Source organism: Prionailurus viverrinus, chromosome B1 (genome assembly GCF_022837055.1).
Source record: "Prionailurus viverrinus isolate Anna chromosome B1, UM_Priviv_1.0, whole genome shotgun sequence".
Taxonomy (NCBI): Eukaryota; Metazoa; Chordata; class Mammalia; order Carnivora; family Felidae; genus Prionailurus; species Prionailurus viverrinus.
Window position 1 is genome coordinate 28,593,405 of NC_062564.1, and position 25,836 is coordinate 28,619,240.

At 35.4% G+C, this 25,836-nt stretch overlaps 1 protein-coding gene across 6 annotated transcripts in view; it reads right to left on the bottom strand.

The window, feature by feature from the left end:
* TEX15 (testis expressed 15, meiosis and synapsis associated) overlaps nucleotides 1-25,836 on the bottom strand; it is a 101,544-nt gene that overhangs the window by 9,811 nt on the left and 65,897 nt on the right. For all 6 annotated transcript variants that reach the window (XM_047857514.1, XM_047857518.1, XM_047857516.1 and 3 more), the window contains 4 exons: nucleotides 25,327-25,564; nucleotides 18,413-18,559; nucleotides 16,935-17,097; nucleotides 1,525-8,867 (listed from right to left, as the gene is read on the bottom strand). In XM_047857514.1, coding sequence (XP_047713470.1) covers nucleotides 1,525-8,867; nucleotides 16,935-17,097; nucleotides 18,413-18,559; nucleotides 25,327-25,564 — 7,891 coding nt within the window. The remainder of the gene's footprint in view (nucleotides 1-1,524; nucleotides 8,868-16,934; nucleotides 17,098-18,412; nucleotides 18,560-25,326; nucleotides 25,565-25,836) is intronic.

The window sequence follows — 25,836 nt, forward strand, 5'->3', positions numbered from 1 at the left end:
ATTTCTCAAATGATGTCAATAAACATTGTATCTTTGCTCATATTATTTTCCGTAACTTAGATACCCCCTCTTCATTTTAATCTTCACCAAATACCATTTTTTCCTAATTTAAGGCAACGCTTTGGCCTATGCTCTTCCATGAAATTAAAAAACACAATTTTTTTGTTGTTACTTTTCTTCTCAATACTTACAACACCTTTTTATTATTCTCATTTTACTCTTGATGTGGAATATTACTGTTGTTTTGGATGTATGCTTACAAACTGGTTATTAAGCATTTTCCTATAAACACAGTGAAATAAATGATTGGTTTCCTGGTGTCTAGAATTAGTTTAACTAACAAATACAATTACAGTAAGCTGAGAAAAAAATCCCTTTTTTCATTTTGCATATAGGTTTCTCTTCTGAACTGAAATTCCCAAAAAATTATTTTAAGAGAAGCCTCTGAGGGTAGAGGCAAGTTATCAGTTTATTATGGGCTCTGGAGCTAGACTGCCTGGTTTTATACCCATTTACTAACTCTGTAACCCTGGGAAAGTGACTCAACCTTTCTATGTGTCTGTTTTCATACCTTTACATAAGGTAATAACAGTACCTACATCATAAAGATTTTGTGAAGAATAAAGAGTTAATATTTGTGCATTTATTACAACAGTGCCAGGTATAAAATAAATATTTTCTATAATTTGTTAAATAAAACTTGTTTACGTAGGACTTCTTGTAACTCCTTTATAATCATCTATTTAAAATATCTGTCCTGGGGTGGATGGGTGGCTCAGTCAGTTGAGCGTCGGACTCTTGATTTTGGCTCAGGTCATGATGATCTCATGGTAGTGAAATTGAGTCCCACGTCAACGTGGAGCCTGCTTGAAATTCTCTCTCTCTCTCTCTCTCTCTCTCTCTCTCTCTCTCTCTCCCTCCCTCCCTCCCGCCCCTCCTCTGACCCTCTCCCTCCCTCGCATGCTCTCTCTAAAGTTAAGAAAAAAAATCTGTCCTATTTTTCCATGTGGATGATAATGGTCAAGAACACAGGTTCCATTAGCCAATTTTTAATACTTACTACATCAACTATAGCCTTGTTATATAGGAGTTACTCAATAAATTACTAACTTACTCACATTCACATTGGACTATTCCTTAAGAAGTTATACAAATTTACATTCTTCCAAGAAATGTTTTCCAAATTAAAAAATTTAATTGTACGTTTAAAAATAAGTATTTGCAAGGTATTTCTCATGTAGAGAAACATTTCACTTTATTATAAAGATAATAAAAACTGTTTAATCCAATTCTTTTTTTTAAAGTAAGCTCTATGCCCATTATGGGGCTCCACCGTTGGTGAATGCTCCACTGACTAAGCCAGCCAGGCACCCCTAATCCAATTCTATAGTTAGTAAATTCATTTTGCAAGGTAGTATTAAAAGCATTCTCAATTTTTACCAATCTGCAAACTACTTGTTTGAAGAGTAGACTTGTTCTCAAAAATAATACTTACATAGGCTTTTGTTTTAAAACATTTGTTACCTTTTGTTTTTTACAGCTGGAAACAGTAGTGTTTTTCTGTCGTTTTTGAGGGTCTCCACATTTGTCTACAGTGATAGATCGTTTTTCAGAAGAATTTGAAACAGTTTTCATTATGCACTCTGAAATTGAGGGCACCTTCATATAAATACTAGATTTATTGCTATCCTTCCTAGGTTTTACATGCACATTCGTTTTTTCTTTTCCCTGCAGTTGGGAAGTCTTCTTTCTGTTATGTAGCATTTGGCACAAAATAAAGGAAATGGTTAATTCAGCATTTTTAGTACATATTATCTTCATATGTTCAATAGTTTTCATGACTTTCATAATATGGGCCATTTTCCCGAAATCTTTCCGAGGGGCAGCCATTATATTTTTGAGCAGTGCAGAAAACTGGTTGTGGCTGTATTCCAACTCTGTCATTGTGCTTCCGTAATTTATGGATGCTATACATGGCACAAAGTCAATATATGTGGAAACGGAATACTGAGACTTCTTTAGAAGTTTTTGTATTTCTGTAAGTTCCTGAAGTTCTCTTGAGAGCAAATGAAGAGCGTATGAGCAATTAACAGCTTCACTATATTTGTAAATAATATCCAGATCTTTCTTAAGTTCAGAAATAGCAGTCTCTATGACTTTCCAAAGGCAATCTGTTGAGTTATCTTTAAGAAATGAAAAAGAAGCCATTTTTTCCTGGCAGTGAACCAGCTCAGGAAGAAGTGACAAATCAAACCAAAGCATACCTCGAAACCTCTGTTTGTCTAGTTTCTTTGCCATTGAGTTTTTAAGAAAGTGAATGGTTTCTGAAAGCATGACAATTTCAATATAGGTTTCAATGGCTGCAGGCTTTAAAATTATGGCCCCATGATTGTGGTTTTTCACCATGTCCAAAGCGTTTTCTTCTGTGATAAAAATGTTATCTATGTTCTCTTCTTGCAGCATCTGAAAGTATTTTTTTAAAATTTCTAGGTGTTCGGTACATCTCAAAGTGAGGTCCTGTAATTTCTTAGAGTCTGCAAATTCAGCTTGATCTAGTATTTCGCTAATACAACAGATATCTGGGTGTGAAAGCAAAGTACTGTTAAACCCACAGTTTTCTAGGGTAACTGGTGCTTTGTTTATTAGATCATCTGACTTTCTGGAAGCAATCTCCATATTCTCAAGCCCAGTATTAGAAATCTGTTCACTGCTTAAATCCTTAGACAATGTATCATATATCTTTTTCAACTTAGAAAAAGCACACTGATTCATTTTGAGTAGCAATTCTCTATTCTTCTCTCCTGAGTATATTTTGCTGAAAGATTCTCTCTTCTCTTTCCAAATAAGACTTTTTGCAGCATCAAAAAAGATATGTTCCAGACCATAAAGAGATATTTTAATACTTATTGCCTCACTGCTCTTAATAAAATTAACTTTAGAGGTGATCATTTCTATGATAATCCACAAATGGTCTTGTTTTCCTGGATAGGAATCAACTTTAGGAGAGTCCCCATACATACCAATCAGCTTTAAAGTACTTTTTCTTAAGGTTTCTAGGTCTCCTAAACTATCTCCAAAGTTAACTCCACAGGTAAATGGAACAGAAAGAGAAAAGTCAAAGCAATCAGAACAACGCTTCATTACTGCTTCACACTCATTAATCTGTCGTTTGTATTTTAAGAATGCATAGTATGAATTATTTTCCCTTTTGGTTTCCTCAAATAATTCAATTAACTGGTCATGATAGTTTTGTAACTCACAGAATGCATTATACTTCAATCTTCCTTGAAAAGCAGGATAGAAGTTGGATTGTTGTTGAAATCCACGTGGTCTACCAAGCAGCTCACTGTACAGTGTTTCATCATACCAAAGCAAGCTTCGGTAGGTTGGCTCACCTCCTAAGAGCCTTTTTTTGTTTTCAATGAATTGAATAGTTTCCATCATCATTTGGAGTTCTACCAAGGAGTCAACAGCACATGGCTTTAATTTGTGTCTGCAATTATTCCACAGGTTTTGTTCTACTAATAGTTCTCTTGAAATCAGGATTTGTTCAAGAGAACATTCTTGGTTTCTTTCAAAAGCTTCAACAAATAAAGGGAGAATACTTTGACAGGCCTTAGTTTCTTCCAGTAGAATCTGCAAAGATGATGTTTCATCTGCCCTTCTCAAAATCTGAGCTAGCCTGGCTGTAAGAGCTGAATGATTAGCTGAGCAGTGTTTCTCTTTTAATCCACTCATGTATGATGCAGGCTTCTTCTCAGGAGTAGAGACTTCAGAAGTTTGAGAGTCAGTATGTAAAACAGGAATATGATTCATTCCTATAATGCCTGGTTTGGAATTACAGGCTATTTCCGAATGCAATGCAGAGTCAGACTGAGGGTCATTACTAACTTTAACTCCCCCTTCTTTCTCTCTTTTGTTGAGATGATTAGAAACTGGGTTATTCAAAGCGACTGCCTCAGTAATGTTTTCAACGTTTAGATGAGAATCAATCAAGTTATTTTTAATTGTTTTCTTGCTTAAGTAGGAGGATTCTTCTAAGATCTTGTTCTTTTGATTTTTGAACTGAGTCTTAACAGTGCATCCTTCAGTCATGCTTTTTTTGTGAAGTGAATCTCTTGCTTTTTCTGCTTGTTTAACTTTCCACATTTTTCTGTCCCAAATGTCTTTATTTGCCATACACTTTTTTGAAGAACCCTTCATATTATCTTTTAAGAGCAAATAACTATCATTGGAAAATAGTTCCTTCATTGTATTTTTCCTACAACTTTTACTTTCTTCAGTTACTAATCTGAGACCCAACTCAGAATCCTCAAGAACATGTGATTCATTCCCATCTATATGGAAGCAATTACTTGAAGAACATTGTTCTGTCTTTAGAAGTTCCTTTCCACCACATCCTGGCTGGCAGTGTGGTACACTGGTGGATGTTGTAAAGGAATCTACAGCAAAAACTCTCTGTTTATCCAAATAAGATTCTGAAGATTCTCCTTCACTGTCTGTCACTGCTGTGGTTGATAACAATTGAGGAATACTGTCAGAATTTTTGTGTGTTATCAAAGTTAGATTTAATGGGTCCTTAATGAAGTTTTCTGGAACAGTGCCTGGTTTGGAGCTCTGATTAGCAGCTGTCCATTCTTCTACAGGCAAATTTACTTCCAGGTTGCCTTTACAATCAGATAAAATAAGGTTATCTGGTGTGCAGACATCAACATTTAAAAGGTGCTTGATATCTGATTCTAAAACTGAAATAACTATGTCAGTTTTTACCTTTGTGTGTGTTATACAGGTTGCATTATAACTTGTGTCTGTGCTAAAACTTACTTTGTCTTCTTTTATGCAACTTAATGATACTGAATTACTCTTATTTATTACTTTATTAGTCTTGGAATTGTTTTCTGCATCCTTAATATTATTGTGTGCTGAGTGGTTCTCAGGATTTTCATATTTATTAATGTTTGATAAAAACTTTATGCCAACTTGATTTTCTTTTTCAGTTATTTTTGCATCTGGGCAGGCTGGGGAAAATAGACATCCAGTTTTTCCAGAAAACAGCTGAAGTTCTGATGATCTTCGATTTCTCACCCGGCTCTTGTTATAAGCGGAATGACTGGCACTTTGGGATGTAGAGCACAGGGCTAACTGTGACTCAGGATACTCGAGATCACAAAATTCCCTTACATGAATGGTGGTGTGACTTCTGGAGACACTGCTGGCCATATTTCTCTTAGAAATGCATTCTGTGATTCTCGCTCTACTTGGTTTGAAAGACTTGGGCTTTGATACATGAGTTAATGATTTATCCACTTCAAATCCCAAAGCTCTTTTCTCTTCTGGTTTGCCGTATTTTCTTTTTGACAAAAAATGTTTAGTGGAATAATATCTTCTTTCAGACACAGAGCTATAACCTTGAAGGTCACAACTTTCCCAGAAATTATTGCATATTATTGCATATGATTTTGGTAACGGGCCTTTTCTTTTTTCTCCTACTTTAGCTATAAGTTGCAAAGACGTGTGAACTCTTCTATGAGCTTTTTTTAAATGAAGAACAGCTCTGTCAAGTCTTCTGGAAAGACGTTTGCTTTTGCATAAAGATGCTTCACTATTTAGAATATCAAGGACACTCCTGATGTGTTTTTCCGACTTGGAAAAGGTTTTGATTCGTCCTTGGGATAATGAAGAAAAATGTTCAGAAGAGTCTAGACTGGTTAGTCTCCTCTTCTTCCCATAAATTTCACGACGTCTTAAATCCTTATGTGGTGTGTTCTGGTCCCTAAAAGGCATATGTCGCTTTCTTTTGCTAATTCTTGATTGTGTGTCCTTTTTACTTGTAATATCATTGCAATCAGTTTTTGACCCTGTCAAGGAACATCTGCTTTCATTATTTAATGCTGTGACATTAGAGGGTTCAGTAGGCAAAGGTCCACTGTTTTGTTTTTCAGACACATGATTCACTTGTGTATTATGACTCGCATCAAGAGAAAGAGCAATTTCAGACTTATTCACTAGTCCTGATTCTTGCCTTCTATTACCAAATTCATCTTCACATGGATAACCTGAATTTTCACCAGAGCAGTGGGAATACATTTCAAATCCTGACACTTTCCCCTCCTCATTTATTTCTGGTCCTGTGGTTTTAGTTATGTATTTGCAAAAATTATCTTTCAATGCAAGGGATTCAAAAGTGGGACTGAATCCTGGCATAAATGTATTAGTGATTCTAATTTGTAAATCTGGAAGTAAAATTGGATTGAGCTCTCCTTTGTTTTTTTCTGTAGAGGGATAAAAACAAATACTTTTCTTAGGGTAATGCTGATCACTATTCTCGTTTCTTCTGGAGCTTTTCGAAACTTCCCTCTCCCCATTATTGCTTCCTAGTAGACCTTCCCAATCAATACGAGACTTCAGAGTTTCATATATGGCCCTAAATTCTTCACATGGATCATTTCTATGGCTATGTTGTTGAATTAGAAAAGCATCATCACACTGTTCCAATCCTACTTCAATCTTATTTTCCAATTTGAAACTCTGAAGAACTGAAGTATCACTTACTGACTGATGAAATGAGTCATGTAATTTATTGTTATCCATATCCATTTCACAATCAGAAACCCTATGTTTTACTAACAACCCAAAATCTAGACTCTCAGAAGAACAAGTTTCTTTAATCTGGTATCTTTGGTGATCTTCACGATTTGTGCCCAATGTAGGCACCGTAGCACCAGCTGTCTGCACTGCAGTACTTGAGGCTTCATGTTCTGAAGACCCTTCAACTTTGGGAAATGCTGTGTAAGCCAAATGCTCTACAGTCCTGCCAGTATTTGGAGCATCTTTTTGTTGTGTGGCAGTCATAGTGTCTTCATTTTCTAACAATGTAGCTTCTGTTGACACATGTCTTTCCCCCGAACTCAAATTAAATGTACAACATTCTTCAGAACTAAGAATTTCTACATTGTTGTAATTTTTATTCTCCCTTCTTTCATCTACGTTGGTGTAACTTTGGTTTGTATGAAAACCCTGCTTCTCCTCTCCATATATATTTTCTCTGCTTTCTGTAGACAAGGCAATGTCTTCCTCTTTAGCCTCATTTTCATTTTCTTTATCATTATCTCCTTGTTCTCTGAAATCAATATTCAGGTGTGTATCACTGTGCAACTCTGCATTACAGAACAGAGTATGACCTTCATCAATTTGAAAAGTTTCTCCACAGTCTCTTTGTATGTTCTCTAATGACACTGGGTCATTTTCCTTTCTTCCATGGACACATACATATTCTCCAGTTATGTTATAATCTGAGTTGTCATGAGTTGGTTTAATGTCATGAGATGAAATAATTGCATCAATTGGCAGTTCTTTGACCTGGGGAATGTCTTTTGCTTCCTGGAAAGCATCAGTCACAATGCTAACACAGTTTTGATTTGGTTTTCCCAGTTTTAGTTCCATTAGTTTTTGAGAAATTGCAAAACTTGTATGAATGTTATCTTCATAATCTAAAGAGAGTTGAGGATGCTTCTGTGAAAGGCGCTCCACTCTTTGTAATTCCAAACTTAGATGATCTAGCTCATATTCATCCTTTGTGGTAGATGTGGAAGATTTTTGTATTTCTAATTCTTGAGCAATTAATATTTGATCACAATTTTTCCCATAAGAATCAAGACTCTCATCCTCATTGTATTCTTGGTACAAAGAAATATAATTATCTACTGGACTGACTTTTGCTTCCTTAGTAAAATCAATTTCCTTCCACAAAACCTGCTTTTCTCCATGTTTGGAATTATCTTCGGGGCCAGTGAAGTCTCTCATTTCTCCAATATTTTGGGTGTACTCATGTATGCTTTCTTTCCTTTGGAGAGGAAAAGCTGTAGACATTTGCTGACCAGTCTGAGATACAGTTTCTAAATTAGAAGACCATGACTCCAGAGAGATGTGATTACTGTGCCCTTTTGTACAAATATTCACTGATTCATAAGAGTCATGTGCTTCACTGTTGTCTTCAATTAAAAGTGGGATGTTGCTTCTCAGTTCAGATCTCTGGGCTTCTTCCTCATTGTGTTTTTGGTTCTCAACTTCTGAAACTACATTTGGCAAACACATTGGAAAGGAAAAATTATCTTGGCCCTTACACTGTCCTGCTGGGGTAATTTTACTGGGAATTGTATAATCATAGTTGTTAAAGTCCAAGTTGTGAGCTTGAGATTGTGAACCATCAAAAGAAATTTTGAAGCTAGGGGCATCCAAACAATTAGTAAGAACAGAATGATCACCAGGCACAACTTCAGATGAGGAGGCAGAATTATTTGGCATGGATGATAGATTTATTTCTGAATTCACAAAATCTAAACTCTTCTCAAGTGGCAAAATCTCATTTAAATCTGTAATATTATTATGTTTTCCTATGCTTTCTTCTCTCCTCATCAGTCTTGGGTCTTTAATGAGTTTTGAAGTAATAACTGTGCTTGAGCCAGTATTGTTATGAAGGGGGAAAGCAGCAGAAAGACCACTTAAAGTATTTTTGAGATGTGCCAAATTTAACATGGGGTCACCATTAACACTTTCTCTGGTATCACTGGGAATAAATGAAAGACCTGAATCATATATACAAGAAGTGTCTCCACATTCTGCTAAATTGTGCTCCATCTGTCCACCGTATGTTTCATATATAGAAATGTTTCCATTTTTCACATTTCCATAGGAATTAGAAATATTTGTGTTGGAAGGATTTATCTCTGAATTTAGTGCGCCGCAAGAACAGTTTTCCTGAACAAATGGATCTACAGGTTTCCTGAAATGTTCAAAGATAACAGTAGCATCTTTTCCTTTTCCAATTCTTTTGGCAACTGTACAGTTATTCAGAGAGCAGGTTCTTTCTGTAGAAATAATAAGAAAATTAAGAAAAAATAGGAAGGAAAGGGTTTCTACATTCAACCCTTAATTCAAATAAACTATGTCATAGGTGGTTTTTTCTTTTTTTCTTTTAATGCTTATTTATTTTTGAGAGAGAGACAGAGAGACAGAGCATGAATGGGGGAGGGGCAGAGAGAGAGGGAGACACAGAATCCAAAGCAGGCTCCAGGCTCCGTGCTGTCAGCACAGGCCCGATGTGGGACTCGAACTCACAAACCATGAGATCATGACCTGAGCTGAAGTTGGATGCTTAACCAACTGAGCCACTCAGGCACCCCAGTCATAAGTGGTTTTAAAGGAAAGTTCGATAAATAGCCTAATGATGATTAAAGTATGTGTCTCAGAAAAAGCAAGGTGAGAAGAGGATGAAAGACAAACCAATAAAATATAAATGATGTACCAGGAAACTGTGTCCTAGAGGCCTTACTAAGAAAGTATTTACCATAAATTTTTTTGAATTGTGACAAATACAAAGAATAGAACAATTAAAAAGGAATAAAAACATGTTTCTCAAAGACTAGGTATTTCTTATATTAATTTTGTATATTCAGATGCTTAATAATAGAATCTACATATTAATAGGCAAAATTGTCTCCCCCTTTTATCTACTGTTACCTTGAGAAAGAAAACAGGAAGAAAACGGGAATGAGGTAGGGAAACAGATCAAAAAGGACCCAAAAAATCCTTCCCAGGAGCAAAAGCAAAGCACTACCCCTGTTCCACTAAAATAAGTATTCCTGCAAATAATATACACAAACAAAAATCTTGACAATGAAAGCAAATTTTCTCTTATAATTTATAGAAATTTATTCCTAAAATTTCACAAATAACTACATATAATAACAAAGGAACTTATAAGAATGCATATTTACCAAGTAAGCCATTCATAAAGAATTCATAGATAACACCATAAAAATATCTTTATTAAAACAAATTGATGATGAGAAATTGTGAGATTTATGACATATACGAAACTATAATCATATTACTGGGAAGTACCATGAGATTCTTTTTCACGATATATCGAAAGATAGCTTTGTTGAAGATTTCTAAATTCTATAACTTGTAATTATATACATTTTAAAGTTTATTTATTTATTTTGAGAGAGAGAGTACAAGTGGGGGACAGGTAGAGAGAGGCAAAGAGGAAGAATCCCAAGCAGTCTTTGCGTCAACATTGCAAAAGAGTCCGATGCAGGGCTGGAATTCATGAACTGTGAGATCATAACCTGAGCCAAAGTCGGATGCTTAATCAACTGAGCCACCAAGGTGCACCTGTAACTATACTTTTTAATTATAATAAGCTATAGTAGAAATCTGACCATAACAGAGATGTAGTTCTTAAGAGGAGGAGCTGCAGTGGACAGAAGAAAAGGTAGATCCCTATACTCACTCCAAAATAAAATTCATTGAAAAAAAAAAAATAAAACCATGAAAGTATTAGAAGAAAAGACAGAGAGATGGTTTTATAATCCTGAGGTAGAAAAGTACTTTTTAAGAATGTCTGGAGATCAGAAAACTAGAAATTAAGAAATGATGTCAATTACATGTAAATTAAATACCTTAGTAGGTCAAAACTCATGATAAACAAAACTTAGACAAACTGGTACGAAGTATTTTCTGAATGAGCAAGCTTTGTACATCATTACACATATATTAGAGTGCATAAAGAGTATACAGACACATTCAAAAGATTAATAAACAGATACTGCAATAGAAATGTGAGCAAGTGTAAGAACAGGAAAATCACAAATAAAAATTGTCAACAAACACAAAAAGATGTCCAACTCCACTAAATAAACAGAGCCATATTTAAAAACTGCTTAGACTGGCAAAGACTACAAAGAATAAATATTCTGCAGATGTAATAAACACTCTTATACTGTTCATGGGAGTATGAACCGGTACTAATTTCCTGGGAAGTAAATTTACAGTTTTCAGCGAAATGTAATACATAATATCCAGTAAATCTATTTTTAAAAATGTTTTATTTATTTTTTGAGAGAGCACAAGCAGGGGAGGGGCAAAGAGAGAGGGGAACAGAGGATCTAAAGCAGGCTTTGTGCTGACAGGATGACAGCAGTGAGCCTCGTGTGGGGCTTGAACTCGTGAACCACAAGATCATAACCTGAGCTGAAGTCAGGTTCACCCAGGTGCCCCTCCAGTAAATCCATTTTTATGCATTCATTATTCTGATATGCTTGCATAAATAATATATACACAAGGATTTTTAGTACCATAATCCAAGACAGCTGGAAGCCAGAAACCTAACTATCAATATGAGACTGGTTAAGATTTCAAGATCTACTACAAAGCTACAGTAATCAAAACAGTATGTTACTGGCACATAAAGAGACACACAAGCTTCCAGTTATAGAATGAATATGTCAAGGGAGTAAAAGGCACAGCAGGGGGAATAGAGTCGATGATATTGTAACAGCGTTACATGGTGACAGATGGTAGCTACACTTGTGGAGAGCATAGAATACTACAGAGAAGAGCTGGATCACTATGTTGTACACCTGAAACTAATGTAACATTGTGTGTCACCTATAGGCAAATTAAAATATTTGAGAGAGCAGAAGCAGGGGAGTGACAGAGGGAGAGGGAGAGAGAGAGAATCTTAAGCAGGCTCCATGCCCAGTATAGAGCCTGACATGGGACTCAAGCTCACAATGGTGAGATCATGACCTCAGCTGAAATCAACAGTAAGATGCTTAACTGACTGAGCCCCCCAGGCATCCCTCAAATAAAAAAAATTTAAAAATGAGACTGGGTAGGGCTGCCTGCAGGGTACAGTCAGTTAAGACTCTGACTCTTGATTTCGGCTCAGGTCATGATCCCATGGGTTTGAGCCCTGCATCGGGCTCTGTGCTGACTGCATGGAGCCTGCTTTCGATCCTCTCCCCACCTCTCTGCCCCTCCCTTGCTTGTACTCTCTCTCAAAATAAGTTAACTTGAAAAAATGGGACTGGTTAAATAAATATGGCATATCAAGAATTATAAAAGTACTGTATGTATGTACTATACAAATACGCTAGAAAAATAATGTTATGGAGCTGTTACAAAGATTAAGACAGGGGTGTCTAGGTGACTCAGTTAAGTGTCTGACTCCTCATTTTGGCACATGTCATGATCTCACGGATTTTTTGGTTCAAGCCCCGTGCTGGGCTCTACACCATGAGTGAACTAACAGTGTGGACCCTGCTTGGGATTTTCCCTCTCCTCTCTCTCTGCCCTTCCCCTGCTCACACACAGTCTCTCTCTCTCTCAAAATAAATAGACTTAAAAAAAAAAGATTAAGACAAATTAATACAAACCAACATGGGAAAAGAAACAAATCAGTTTAATAACCTGAATTTCATAAATGTATGGTAAATGCATATTAACATATACATAATATTAATTAATAAAGTACTTAATGGGAATGCCAGGTATGGTTTTTCTGATGCCTTATACACATTAACTAATTTAATCTTCATAACATTCCCATTTTATTGATAAGGAAGTAAAGAATTATTTGCCCAAGATCACAATTTATAAGCAGCAGAACCTTAATCACTAGGTTACATTATTCGCTTAAACTGGATGAAGGCCCTTTAAATTTATTCCTGTTTTTAGCAGTCTCACCAAACAACACATGAAAAAAGGAGAACAAAAAACCCAACATCTTCATAATATAAGAAACTGTAAGAAAATGAAATTACAATCACAAAGCAAACTACCAAATAGTTATTAGCACCATGTATTCTGTGATGATGGAAATGTTCTTTATGCTATCCAGTACAGTAGCCAATAGCCACATGTAGTTACTGAGCACTTGAAATGTGGGCAAGTACATAAACAAGGGGTGGTGTGAATGAGTAATTAAAATTTTTATTAATTTTAACTAATTTAGGTTTAAAGAGCCACATGTGACTAAAGGCTATTGTACTGGATAGCAAAGATCTAGACTACTCTGGAGGGAGAGGAGTACACTGATAGCCAACACATGTGGCCTTGACTTTGGGCATAATACAGGTGTTCCTCAAACTTTATCATCCTGAAAGGCATCATTGTTTATTGCTTTTTTCCTTTTTTTCAATTGAGGTATAATTGATGTACAGTATTATATTAATTAGTTTCTGATGTGCAACATAGTGATTCAATATTGAATACACTGCAAACTGATCATCACAGTAAGTCTAGTTACTATCCATCATTCTTTGATTAAAGTAATTAGCTATAAGATTATGGATGGGTGAGAGTAGAAAGTAAGGAAAGATCCTTATTTTATTGCCTCCATTTTAAGCCATCTGGCTGAAGGATAATGTGGATAGAATGACTAGGCAGAAGCTCATCAAGAAAACAGAAAATTGAGCAAACTTCAAATCAGCTAGGTCTAACAGACATTTACAGAACACTCTACCCAACAAAAACAAAACTTCCCCTCTTCTCAGGTATACATGGAACATTCTTCAGGACAGACCACATGAGAGGGTCAATAAATTTAAAAGGATAAAGATAATACAAATTATATTCTCCAATTACAATGGAATAAAATTAGAAATCAGTAGCAGAAAAAATTTGGGGGAAATTCACATGTACACATAAGTGAAATAAAACACTTTCTAAAAAACCAATGGATTAAATAAGAAATCAAAGGGAAATTAGAAAATACTTTGAGATGAATGAGAATGAAGACACAACATACCAAAACTTATGGGATGCAGTTAAAACAGTACTTTCAGGGGTGCCTGGATGGCTCAGCTGGTTAAGCCTCCAACTTCGGTTCAGGGCTTGTGAGTTTGAGCCTCACATAGGGCTCTGTGCTGACAGCTCAGAGCCTGGAGCCTGCTTCAGATTCTGTGTCTCCCTCTCTCTCTGCCCCTCCCCTGTTCATGCTCTGTCTCTCTATGTCTCAAAAAGAAAAAAAAAAAACAACCAGGGATATTTATAGCTGTAAATATGTACATTATCAAAGAAGCAAGATCAATACCCTAACCTTCCACCTTAAGACACAAGAAAGAGAAGAGTAAACTAAACCTAAAGCAAAAAGGAGGGAAATAATAAAAGAGAGAACAGAAATATAGAAAAAATAATAATGAAACCAAAAAAGTTGGTTCTTTGAAAAAGATAACAAAACTGACAAAACTTTAGCCAAGCTGACCAAGAAAATAAAGAAGGAAGACTGAAATTAGTAGAATAAGTTAAAGAGAGGATACTATTACTGGCTTTACAAAAATAAAAAGGACTATAAAGAAATACTAGGAACGACAGGATGCTAATAAATTAGGTAAGTTAGATGAAATGGACAAATTCCTACAAAGACACAAACCACTAAAACTGATGCAAGAAGAAACAGAAAATCTGAATGACAGACAGTAAGTGAAGAAACTGACTTAGTGATAAAAAACTACCCCCCCCCCAAAAGCCTGAATGGCTTTAATAGTCAAGTCTATCAAATGTATAAAGACGTATTAATGTCAATTCTTCACAAACTCTTTCCAAAAAATGGAAGAAAAGGAAACCCTTTCGAACTTATTCTATGAGACCAGTATTGCTCTGATACCAAAACATCACAAGAATGCTACAGATTAATGTATCTTATAAATATAGACATGAAAATCTTCAAAAATTTAGTAAACTGATTCCACCAACATATAATAGGAATCACATACCATGACCAAATGGAATTTACCTCAAAAATGCAAAGTTTACTTAATATCTGAAAATCAATTAGTGTGACACAGCACAGTAACACAGTGAAGACTAAAAATCATGTGATCATCTTGATAGATGCAGCAAAAGGATCTGACAAAATTACTACCCTTTCATGATAAAAACATTCAACAAACTAAGAATAGAAAGGAATTTCCTCATGATAAAAGACATCAAAAAACTCCATAGCTAACATCATACTTACTGGTGAGGGATGAATACGTTCCCCTAAGTTTACAAATAAGGTAAGAATGTCCACTCCTACCATTTCTATTAAACATTCAACTGGAGGTCCTAGCCAGGGCTATTAGGCAACAAAAAGAAATAAAAGACACCCAGACTGGGAAGGAAGAAGTAAAACTAACTCTATTTGTAAATGACTTGATCTTTTATATAGAAAATCCTAAAGAAATCACTGAAAAACTATTAGAACTAATAATGAGATCAGCAAGATCATTTACAAGATCAATACACAAAAAAACACTATTGCTATATACTTCAAAGAGGAACATAAAAAGTGAAATTGAGCAAACTCTACTTACAAAGGTATCCAAAAATACAATACTTGAAATAAATTTAACAAAAGAAGCATAAAACTTACACCCTGAAAACATTTACTTCCTCCACCAGGGTAGCTATAAACAAAAAGTAAGATAATAACATAGGAAGTGGAAAGTCCTAGCACTCGTACACTACTGGTGTAAATGTCACTGGTGCAACCACTTCGGAAAACAGTTTGGCAATTCTTCAAGTGATAACAGTGTTATCATATGACCCAGCAATTCCACTCCCAACTATATACCCCAAGAGAAATGAGAACACAGGTCTGTACCAAAATTTGTCCAAGAACATTCATAGCAAGATTATTCATAATTGCTAAAAGATGGAAGCAACCCAAATGTCCTCAACTGATATAGTTTCTATTTAATGTAATATTATGCCATAAAAAGGAATGAAGTATTAATACATGCAAGAACCTTAAGAACAGTTAAATGAAAGTCACTACTCATGAAAGGCCACTTTGCTTCACGTATTTATGAATTCCCTTATATGAAATGCCCAGAATTGGCAAATACAGTTGACCCTTGAACAATATGGGTTTGAACTACATGGGTTCACTCATAAATGGAATTTTTTTCATGTAATATATTGGAAAATTTTTTGGAGATTTGCCACAATTTAAAAAATCTCACAGATGAACCACATAGCCTAGAAATGCCAATAAAAATTAAGAAAAAGTTAGATATTACTGTAAGAATACAGTAAATAGAATATATAGCATACAATGTACACATTAATCAATGTTTATGTTCTGGGTAAGGCTTCCAGTGAACACTAGGCTATTAGTAGTGAAGTTTTCAGGGAGTTACAAGTTAAACATAGATTGTGACTGCGTGGGCGTTGGCACCTCTAACCTCTGTGTTGTTCAAGGGTCAGTCGTACTAAGAGACAGAAGGCAGATTAGCGACTGCTTAGGGGCAGGCCTGAGGGGAAAGGGATATGATGGCTTTTCAAGAGTATAGTTTCTTTTTGAAACGATGATGATAACATATCACACTCACTGAGCTGGCAGAAACAGACATTTTTTTAAAAAGTGTATGTGTTGGCAAAGATACAGAGTAATTATGTAACCTGATGCAACCACTTTTGAAAACTAGTTGATATTATCTTTGGATTAAGTTGTACATTTCTGATGTAGACATTATATTACTCTATACCAAAACTCTTGCCCATATGCACTGAGACACTTACATAAATGTTTAAAACAGCAATGTCTGAAATATGAAGAAAACTGGCAAGTATCCAAACATCCCCAGAGGAATAGTGTGTAGTCAAAAAACAGAATAATGTGTGTGGGTGAATGCATATACATGAAGAAACTCAGGTATACATATCAGCATAGAAGAATCATACAAATGGGACGCTGGGTGGCTCAGTCGGTTAAGCATCTGGCTTTGACTCAGGTCATGATCTCACGGTTCATGGGTTAGAGCCCTACAGTGGGCCCTGTGCTGACCAACTCAGAGTGTGGAGGCTGCATCAGATTCTGTGTCTCACTCTCTGTCCCTCCCCTGCTTGTGCTCTATCTAGTCACTCTCTCTAAAAATAAATAAATAAACTTCAAAAAAAAAAAAAAGAAGAATCACACAAAGATAATACTGAGCAAAAGGAGTCACAAAAACATCTGTAGTATAATTCCAGATACATAAAATTAAAAAGTTAAAGCATAACTATTTTGCTTACAGATTGATAACGTATTAGAAAATAATATTCAGAAGTTCTACTACCAGCACACATGCTACAGAAGCATAATAATGTCTGTATCTTACCAGCCCTCTTAGGAAATCCTGTTGAAAGGAACCTCAAAGATGTAATAAGGTGTCCACTATCTACTTTTTGGCCAATAAATTTTACAGTTACTGTTGCATATGGAAGACAATGCCTAGGTTTATCTACTGGCTTTGAAAGAACATTGTATTCATAGAAGTATACCTGAAAAACAAAGGAAAAAAAACATTTTAAACTAATTAGTGTTAGCAGAATTAAATAAGCTCATATTTTAAAAAGCTATGTAACTAACTTCATGTTTGTTATTTATTCACCTGCTTCCATATACCCACTTCTTCTCCCCACATTCTTTAACTCTAGTTTTTTTGAAGGTATAAATTTTTTCTCCCAACCACACATATTTTCTTTGGTATGTTATTAGTGTGGGCAGCAGCATAAACAGTCTGTTTTTATTTTTTCTTCTTTTTTAAAGAAAATTTTAAAATGTTTTATTTATTTTTGAGACAGAAACAGAGCGTGAGCGGGGGAGGGGCAGAGTGTGAGGGGAGAGAGGGAGACACAGAATCTGAAGTAGGCTTCAGGCTATGAACTGTCAGCACAGAGCCCAATGAGGAGCTTGAACCCATAAATGGTGAGATCATGACCTGAGCTGAAGTCGGACGTTTACCCAACTGAACCACCCAGGTGCCCCAGAAACTATTTGTTTTTTAAAAAAGATTTTTTTCCATTAAAAGTTCAACGTTTTAGGGGTGCCTGGGTGGCTCAGTCGGTTAAGCGTTCAACTTCAGCTCAGGTCATGATCTCACGGTTTGTGAGTTCGAGCCCTGCATCTGGCTCTCTGCTGTCAGTGTGGAATCCCCGTCAGATCTTCTGTCCCCTTCTCTCTGCCACCTCCCCTGCTCATATTCACTCTCTCAAAAAGAAAAAAAAAATTAAAAAAAGTTCAATGTTTTGCATATGCTGTTAACCCCTAAGTTTTATTTGGAAGAGAAAGTTAATTAGGAAAATAATAATTGCTTGATACATTTTACATGTGGGAGCATATACATACTTCTAGAAAATTTATCTTCATTTAGTCATATAGATGATGATATGCAATGTTTACCACATATAATTTAATATTCTACAGAAGAGGAAAGGTCAGCAATTTATGATGGAAAATTACTATTTCACATGTAATGATGAACATATAAGCCTTTTCTCCTGTTGTTATTTCAAAATAGCTTGTTATAAAAAAGTTGGCATGTTTTGCAAGTTAGGAATTAATCTATGGAACAACTAAATAAAAGAAAGCAGCCACTGTATTTTGAACAAGGTTAAATGCAAATTTGGAAACTTCTTTACTATATTCCCAAATCACAAATATTAAAGAGCTTTCATTATTTATTTAATGTCTTACTATATTGAATAAAATAAGGGATTTTCATTTAATATTTCAAGAAGCTGTTTTAAGTTGTGTATCATATAGTGTGAAGCATGTCACTTTCAAGTAGTCACATGAACCCAAAAGTTAACATACTGCTGAATTGTAGGCTTGTAACTCAATGGCATCTTTCAGAGAAGGTATACTTCTTGACATGTGGCAATCAAAGTTAGGAGAAGGATCCAAAGAAACTTTGTTTTTATCCAATGAAGGCCGAATTTTCTTCACTTTTCCAAAGAGAACCTAAAAAAAAGGCAAAAAGCAGGTCATAAAAATATATTAGAACATTTTAAACTCGCATACAGAACATAAATTAAAGCTGTCTTTTTTAAGGGAAGAAATACAAATGGATAATCCATATCCCAGATGAATAAGATGACTTACTGTATTCGTATCAATTCCCCTTCTAAATTAAACTTAGGACTATAATACCTGTAAGTAAAATTTTAGAAAACCTATTTGTAGAAATGAATTTTAGTCTAAAAACTTATTTGGAATACTAACAAACAACAGCCCAGAAAATTTCAAAAAAATGTTTTTAGAAGAAAGTTTTGGGTCAGAGATAACAGAATTATGGAACAGGGCAGGCGACTTGCACTTCAAAGGTATTAAATATATTTAAATTTTTTTTTTTTTAATATTTACCTATTTTTGACAGAGTGAGAGAGAAAGCATGAGCGGGGGAGGCACAGAGAGAGAGGGAGACAGAGGATCCAAAGCGGGCTCTCTGCTGACATGGGGCTCAAACCCACGAAATGTGCGATCATGACCTGAGTCAAAGTTGAACGCTTAACCCACTGAGCCACCCACGTAACTCAGTATTAAGTACTTTTTTTAAAGGATGGTATTACCACAAAAAAAGGCAGTGGGTAAAAAGAACCAAATAAAAAGCCCCAGGTAAGTCCAAGCATCTATAAAAATACAGTATAATGTTAAAAGTATCATTTGAAATAAGTGAAACGAAAACATATAATAAGTAAGTATAAAACAATTGAAAGAATTAAATTACCTTAATGTATGCACCAAAATAAATGCCAAACCGGTTAAATATTTAAATAATGCAAACACTGTAGAAAGTCAGTATTTATCTAATCTCAAAGTGAGAATTGTTTTCTAAGCATATGTGCCATGAATCCATAAACCTAAAACATAAAACTGTAAAATATTACAAAACATTTGTACATCAAAAACAAATGAGTATACTAAAAGACAACCTACTGAGTGGGGGAAAATATTTGCATGTAACATACCCGATAAAGGATTAGTATCCAAAATATATAAAGAACTTCTAAAACAACCCCCAAAAAACAAACAATCCAGTTAAAAAATGGGCAGATGTGAACAGACATTCCAAAGAAGACATACACATGGCCAACAGACACATCAAAAGATGCTCATCATCACTCATCATCAGTGAAATGAAAATCAAAACTACAAGATATTAACTCACAAGTCAGAATGGCTAAAATCAAAAACACAAACAACAACAGGTGTTGGCAAGGATGCAGTAAAAGGAGAACCCTCTTAAACTGTTGGTGGGAATGCAAATGGGTACAGCCACTCTTGAAAGCAGTATGGAGGTTCCTCAGAAAGTTAAAAATAGAACTACCCTATAATCCAGCAATTTCATTATTAGGTATTTACCCAAAGAATTAAAAAAAGACTGATTCAAAGGGATATATGCACCCTGATGTATAGAGGCATTATCTACAATAGCCAAATCATGGAAAGAGCTCAAATGTGCATCGACTAATGAATGAATAAACAAGAGGAGGTGTACACACACACACACACACACACACACACACACACACACACAGGAATATTACTCAGCCATAAAAAAGAGTGATATCTTGCTATTTGCAATGATATGGATAGAGCTAGAGAGTATTATACTAAGTGAAATAAGTCAAAGAAAGACAAATAGTATATGATTTCACTCATATGTAGAATTTAAGAAAACAAAAATGACCCTGGTCGGGGGGGGGGGAGAGGAAAGACAAGAAACAGACTCTTTTTTTAAAAAAATGTTTAGTTTTATTTACTTATTTATTTTGAGAGAGAGAGACAGAGAGAGTGAACAGGGGAGGAGCAGAGAGAGAGGGAGAGAGACAATCCCAAGCAGGCTCTGTGCTGTCAGCTTGGAGCCCGGTGTGGGGCTCAATTCCATGAACTATGAGATCATGACCTGAGCCGAAACCAAGAGTCAGACACTTAAATTGACTGACCCAGCCAGGTGCCCCCAGACTCCTACCTATAGAGAACAAACTGATGGTTACCAGAGTGGAGGTGGGTGGGAGGATGGGTTAAATAGGTGGTGGGGATTAAGGAGCATGAGCATTAAGGAGTGCTCATGTGGTGAGCACTGGCTGTTGCATGGAAGTTGTTGAATCACTAAATGGTACACCTGAAACTAATATTACACTGTATGTTAACTAAATGGAATTTAAATAAGAACTTTTAAAAAATGGGCAGAAGCCATGAACAGACTTTTCTCCAAAGAAGACATACAGGTGGCTAACAGACAGATGAAAAGATGCTCAACATCACTCATAACCAGGGCAATATAAATAAAAACCACAAGGAGATATCACCTCACAACTGTCAGAATGGTTAAAATAAAAAACTCAAGAAACAAGTGCTGGTGCAGATGTGGAGCAAAAGGAATCCTCGTGCACTGTTGGTGGGAATACAAACTGATGAAGCCATTCTGGAAAACAGTATAGAGGTTCCTCAAAAAATTAAAAATAGACCTACCCTATGATCCAGCCATCACACTACTGGGCATTTACCCAAAAAATATGAAAACACTAATTCAAAGGGATATATGCACCCTTATTTTATAGCAGTATTATTTATAACAGCCAAACTATGAAGCAGCCCAAGTGTCCATTGAAAGATGAATGGATAAAGAAGATGTGGTATATATACATATACAATGGAATAGTATCAGCCATTAAAAAGCATGAAATCTTGCCATCTGCCACAACACGGATTAATCTAGACAGTATAATGCTAAATGAAATAAGCCAGTCAAAGAAAGATACCAAAGAACTTCACTCACATGTGGAATTTAAGAAACAAAACAAATGAACAAAGGGAAAAAAGAGACAGGCATTTGGCTGGCTCAGTTGGTAGAACATGCAACTCTTGACCTCAGGGTCATGAGTTCAAGCCCCATATTGGGTGTGGAGTCTAGTTAAAAAAAAGAGAGAGGAAGGCAAACCAAAAAACAGACTCTGGGGGTGCCTGAGCGGCTCAGTCAGTTAAGTGTCTGACTTTGGCTCATTTCCTAATCTCCTGGTCTGTGGGTTTGAGCCCCACATCAGGCTCTGTGCTGACAGCTCAGAGCCTAGAGCTTGCTTTAGATTCTGTGTCTCCCTCTCTCTCTGCCCCTCTCCCACTCATGCTCGGTCTCTCTCTCAAAAACAAATAAACATAAAAAAAAATTAAAAAAAAAACCACCCAGACTCTGAACTATAGAGAATAGATGGTTACAAGAGGGGAGGTGGGGGAGGGGGGTTGGTGAAATAGGTGAAAGGGATTAAGAGTACACTTACCTTGATGAGAACTGAATAATATATGAAACTTATGAATGACTATATTGTACAGCTTAAACTAATATAACACTGTATGTTAACTATACTGGAATTAAAATAAAAAAATTAAAAATAAAATATCACTGTTTACCAACAAATCTTAAGGATTCTTAATTAATTAATTAATTAATTAATTAATTTTATATAAAGAGAGCACACAAGTGGGGGAGAGCAACGGTGGGGGGAGAGGGAGGGAGGGAGGGAGAGAGAAAGAGAGAGAGAGAGAGAGAGAGAGAGAGAGAAATCCCAAACAGTCTCCACGCTCAGCATGGAGCCCAACATGGGGCTTGATCCCATGACCCTGGGATCATGACCTGAGCTGAAATCAAGAGTTGGATGCTCAACTGACTGGGCCACCCAGGTGCCCTGGGAAATATATTTTAATAATAATTTATAGATAGCATATGTCATAGTAAATTTTATAGATCAATTTGGCTAGGGTATAGTGTCTGGATGTTTGATTGAACATTAGTCTAGATGCTGCTATGAAGGTATCTTGTTGAGATGATAAAAAAAATCCCAGATGAAAAATCTGTTCACTTTAAGTACATTACCCTGGATAATGTGGGTGAGCCTCATTTAATTGGCTAAAGGCCTTAAGAGTAAAAAGGGAAGTGTCTCAGAGAAGAAACTTTTCATCAAGACTTCAGCATAGAAATCTTGCCTTATGGATTTCATACTTGCCAGCCCCAGAAATTATGTGAATCAATTCCTTTATGTATAAAACATACACAATATAAGACTAAGATGTAGCATATACACAATATATTAATTTGGATCAGGGAAGATATCGGCATTGAGTAGGATATACAAAGAAACATTTATGTGGTCATGTATGGAAAACATGTATAAAATTAAAAAACAAGTATAAAATTAAAAAAACGAATACAATTAACTGATAAAAAGTGGATGAACATATAATTCATATGACAAAAAGTACACATTTTATTTGAAGTCAGAAATTCAAGGGGTGCCTGGGTGGCCCAGTCAGTTAAGTGTCCAACTCTTGATTTTGGCTCAGGTCATCATCTCATAGTCATGGGAATGAGCCCTGTGTTGGGCTCTGTACTTAGCGTGGAGCCTACTTGCCAATCTCTTTCTCTGCCCCACTTCTGCTCTCTCTCTCTCTCTCAAAATAAACAAACATTTAAATTCAGCAATTCTATTATTGTTATTTTTAAATATAATAATACATTCATTCATAATTTAAAAAACTAAACGTAATGTGGTATCTTGCATTTGGGTACTAGAAGAGAAGAAAAACAATAGAAAAACTGGCAAAAGGTAGTCTGTAGCCTAGTTAACGGTACTGTACCAATGTTAGTCTCTGTTAGTCTTTTTATTTTATTATCTTTAACTTTACTTTTTTACTGAATATAACTGACAAATACAATATTAGTTTCTTAGTTTTGACAAATGTGTCATAGTGATGTGAAATGCTAACAATAGGGGGATGCTGAGTGAACTGTATACAGGAACTTTCTGTATTTTCTTTGTAACTTTTATGTACATTTAAATTTATTACAAATTGGAAAAGTTTATTTTTTAAAAAAGAAAACATTAAGTGATAAAATATTGTCCAGAGAAAAGCCTAGCTCACACAATATGCTTTAATGAATTGATAATGTCTACAAATCAAATAGAAAAAAAAGAAAACACCAAAACGGCAAAGGATATAGCCAACTCACTAAATATTATTAATGAATATATGCAGAATGTTTAAACTCAGCAGTGACTGCAAAAATAACTGAATCATCAATGAGAAACTATTACATATAAGACTGGCAAAGATTTTTTTAAAAAAGTATACTATATATAACAGATGTTCTGACACACTGTGGATAGAAATGTCAATCAGTACAACCTTTCTCAGGATAACTGGGCATTACATATCAAAAGCTTTTACAGCTCCTAATCTTACTCCTAGGTAGGAATTAACCAATTAATTCACAGCAAATAATCACAGGCATAAAAATATACCTACAAGGATGATCAAAGTAGTATGTAAAACACAAAAACAAACAAAAAAAAACCAAGTAACTTATATCCCCAAATTTTAAAATTTGTTGTGCAAATAATGGTAGGGCTATATAGTAGAATACTGGGTAGTTACTCAAAAGGTTATTAGAGAAAAATACTTATTTAATGCAATTAAAAATGTTTACCTTATAATCAGTGAAAAAAGTGATATAGTATGTAAAGAATACATTTTAATTACAATTATACATGCATGTTTGCACACATAAACAGAAGACTAGGTATAGATATACAAAAAATTAACTGGTTATTAATGAGTTCTTTGGAGCTTCTTAGTATGTGCCAGATTTTCTAAAATCAGGATGTATTGTTTTAATATAAAAATAAATTATGCTTTATTAATTTGAGAATATTCGAGGCCTAAGCACAAAAGGAATTATTCCAAAGGAAGCATTGGTTTTATGTGTACACACATCCTATATTACAAATCTGAGGATCCTGACTACCTACTCTGATTTTAGTAGTCCTGGCAAAGCTAAATTTAACCATAAAAGTCTATCTTAACCAATTTGTTGATGCTTAAGATTTGGAAAGAATTATTTTTTTCAATTTTGAGTAATTTTAGACTTCCAGAAAAGTTGCTAGTTTTGAAACTAGTTCAGAGGTCCTATATATACGTGTATCCAGTTTTTCCAAATGTTAAACCTTAGATAAACATGGCAAAACTAAACACTGCTATGTTGTAATCTGCAATTAACGTACACTGTGTCAACTATACTTCAATTAAAAAATAAAACAAAAAGAAATTAACATTGTGTAATGCTATTAACTAAAAGAGTAGGAGTTTAGTGGGGCACCTGGGTGGCTCAGCTGGTTAAGTGTTTGGCTCAGGTCATGATCTCACAGTTTGTAAGTCTGAGCCTCACATCGGGCTCTGTGCTGACAGTGTAGAGCCTGCTTAGGATTCTCTCTCTGTCCCTCTCTCTCTGCCCCTTCTGTGCTCTCTGTCTCTCTCTCAAAAATAAATAAATAAAAACCTAAAAAAAATTAACAGTAGGAGTTTAGTAACTTTAGCTTAAGTCAGAATTCTGTAACCAATGTTTTGTGAAAAAAACACTTAAAGCACTGTGGTATTAATTATGGTCTAAACAAGAGGAAGAAAGAGAAAAGCGTCATTTAAGACAGAGAAAAAATAAAGACAAAGATGATACAGGCTGAATTTGCTTACTTGGGAGTTTTGTTTTATGCTGCATACCCAACTAAAGTCAGAAATAGGGGAAAATTTCAAATGACGATGATGAGAGTAATATACGTATGATTTATTTTGTATAATGCAACTTAAGAACACTAATAATTCAGACTGAAAGGAGAATATGTTTGGGTCAATTTAAAGCAACTAAATATAACATTTAGTATTTGTTTTCTGCTACCTACCTTAAAAATTATAATACTTTCTACAGTAATGCTTTTACTGTGAGCATAATTCAAAGCAATGTCAACATGTCTAAATACATAAATTCCAAGAAGAGGATTTCCTAATATCTTGAATGTAGATGCTCTGGTACTTATCCCATTTTGATATATTTCAGCCACATCATTCTGAGTAAGTGCTAAAAAGCAGAAATGTTCTTCAAGTTCTCTGCCATGTCTTCCACTCTCACGCATCTCTGACCTAAAGCAAAACAAACTGTGTGTAAGTTAAGTGAGAATATTGACAGAATTTTCAAGGAGAAAATAAACATTTCGACTTACTGCAGTTAGAAAGCAAGAGAATCACTGATAACATTCAGAAGCACCGGGGCACCTGGGTGGCGCAGTCGGTTAAGCGTCCGACTTCAGCCAGGTCACGATCTCGCGGTCCGGGAGTTCGAGCCCCGCGTCGGGCTCTGGGCTGATGGCTCAGAGCCTGGAGCCTGTTTCCGATTCTGTGTCTCCCTCTCTCTC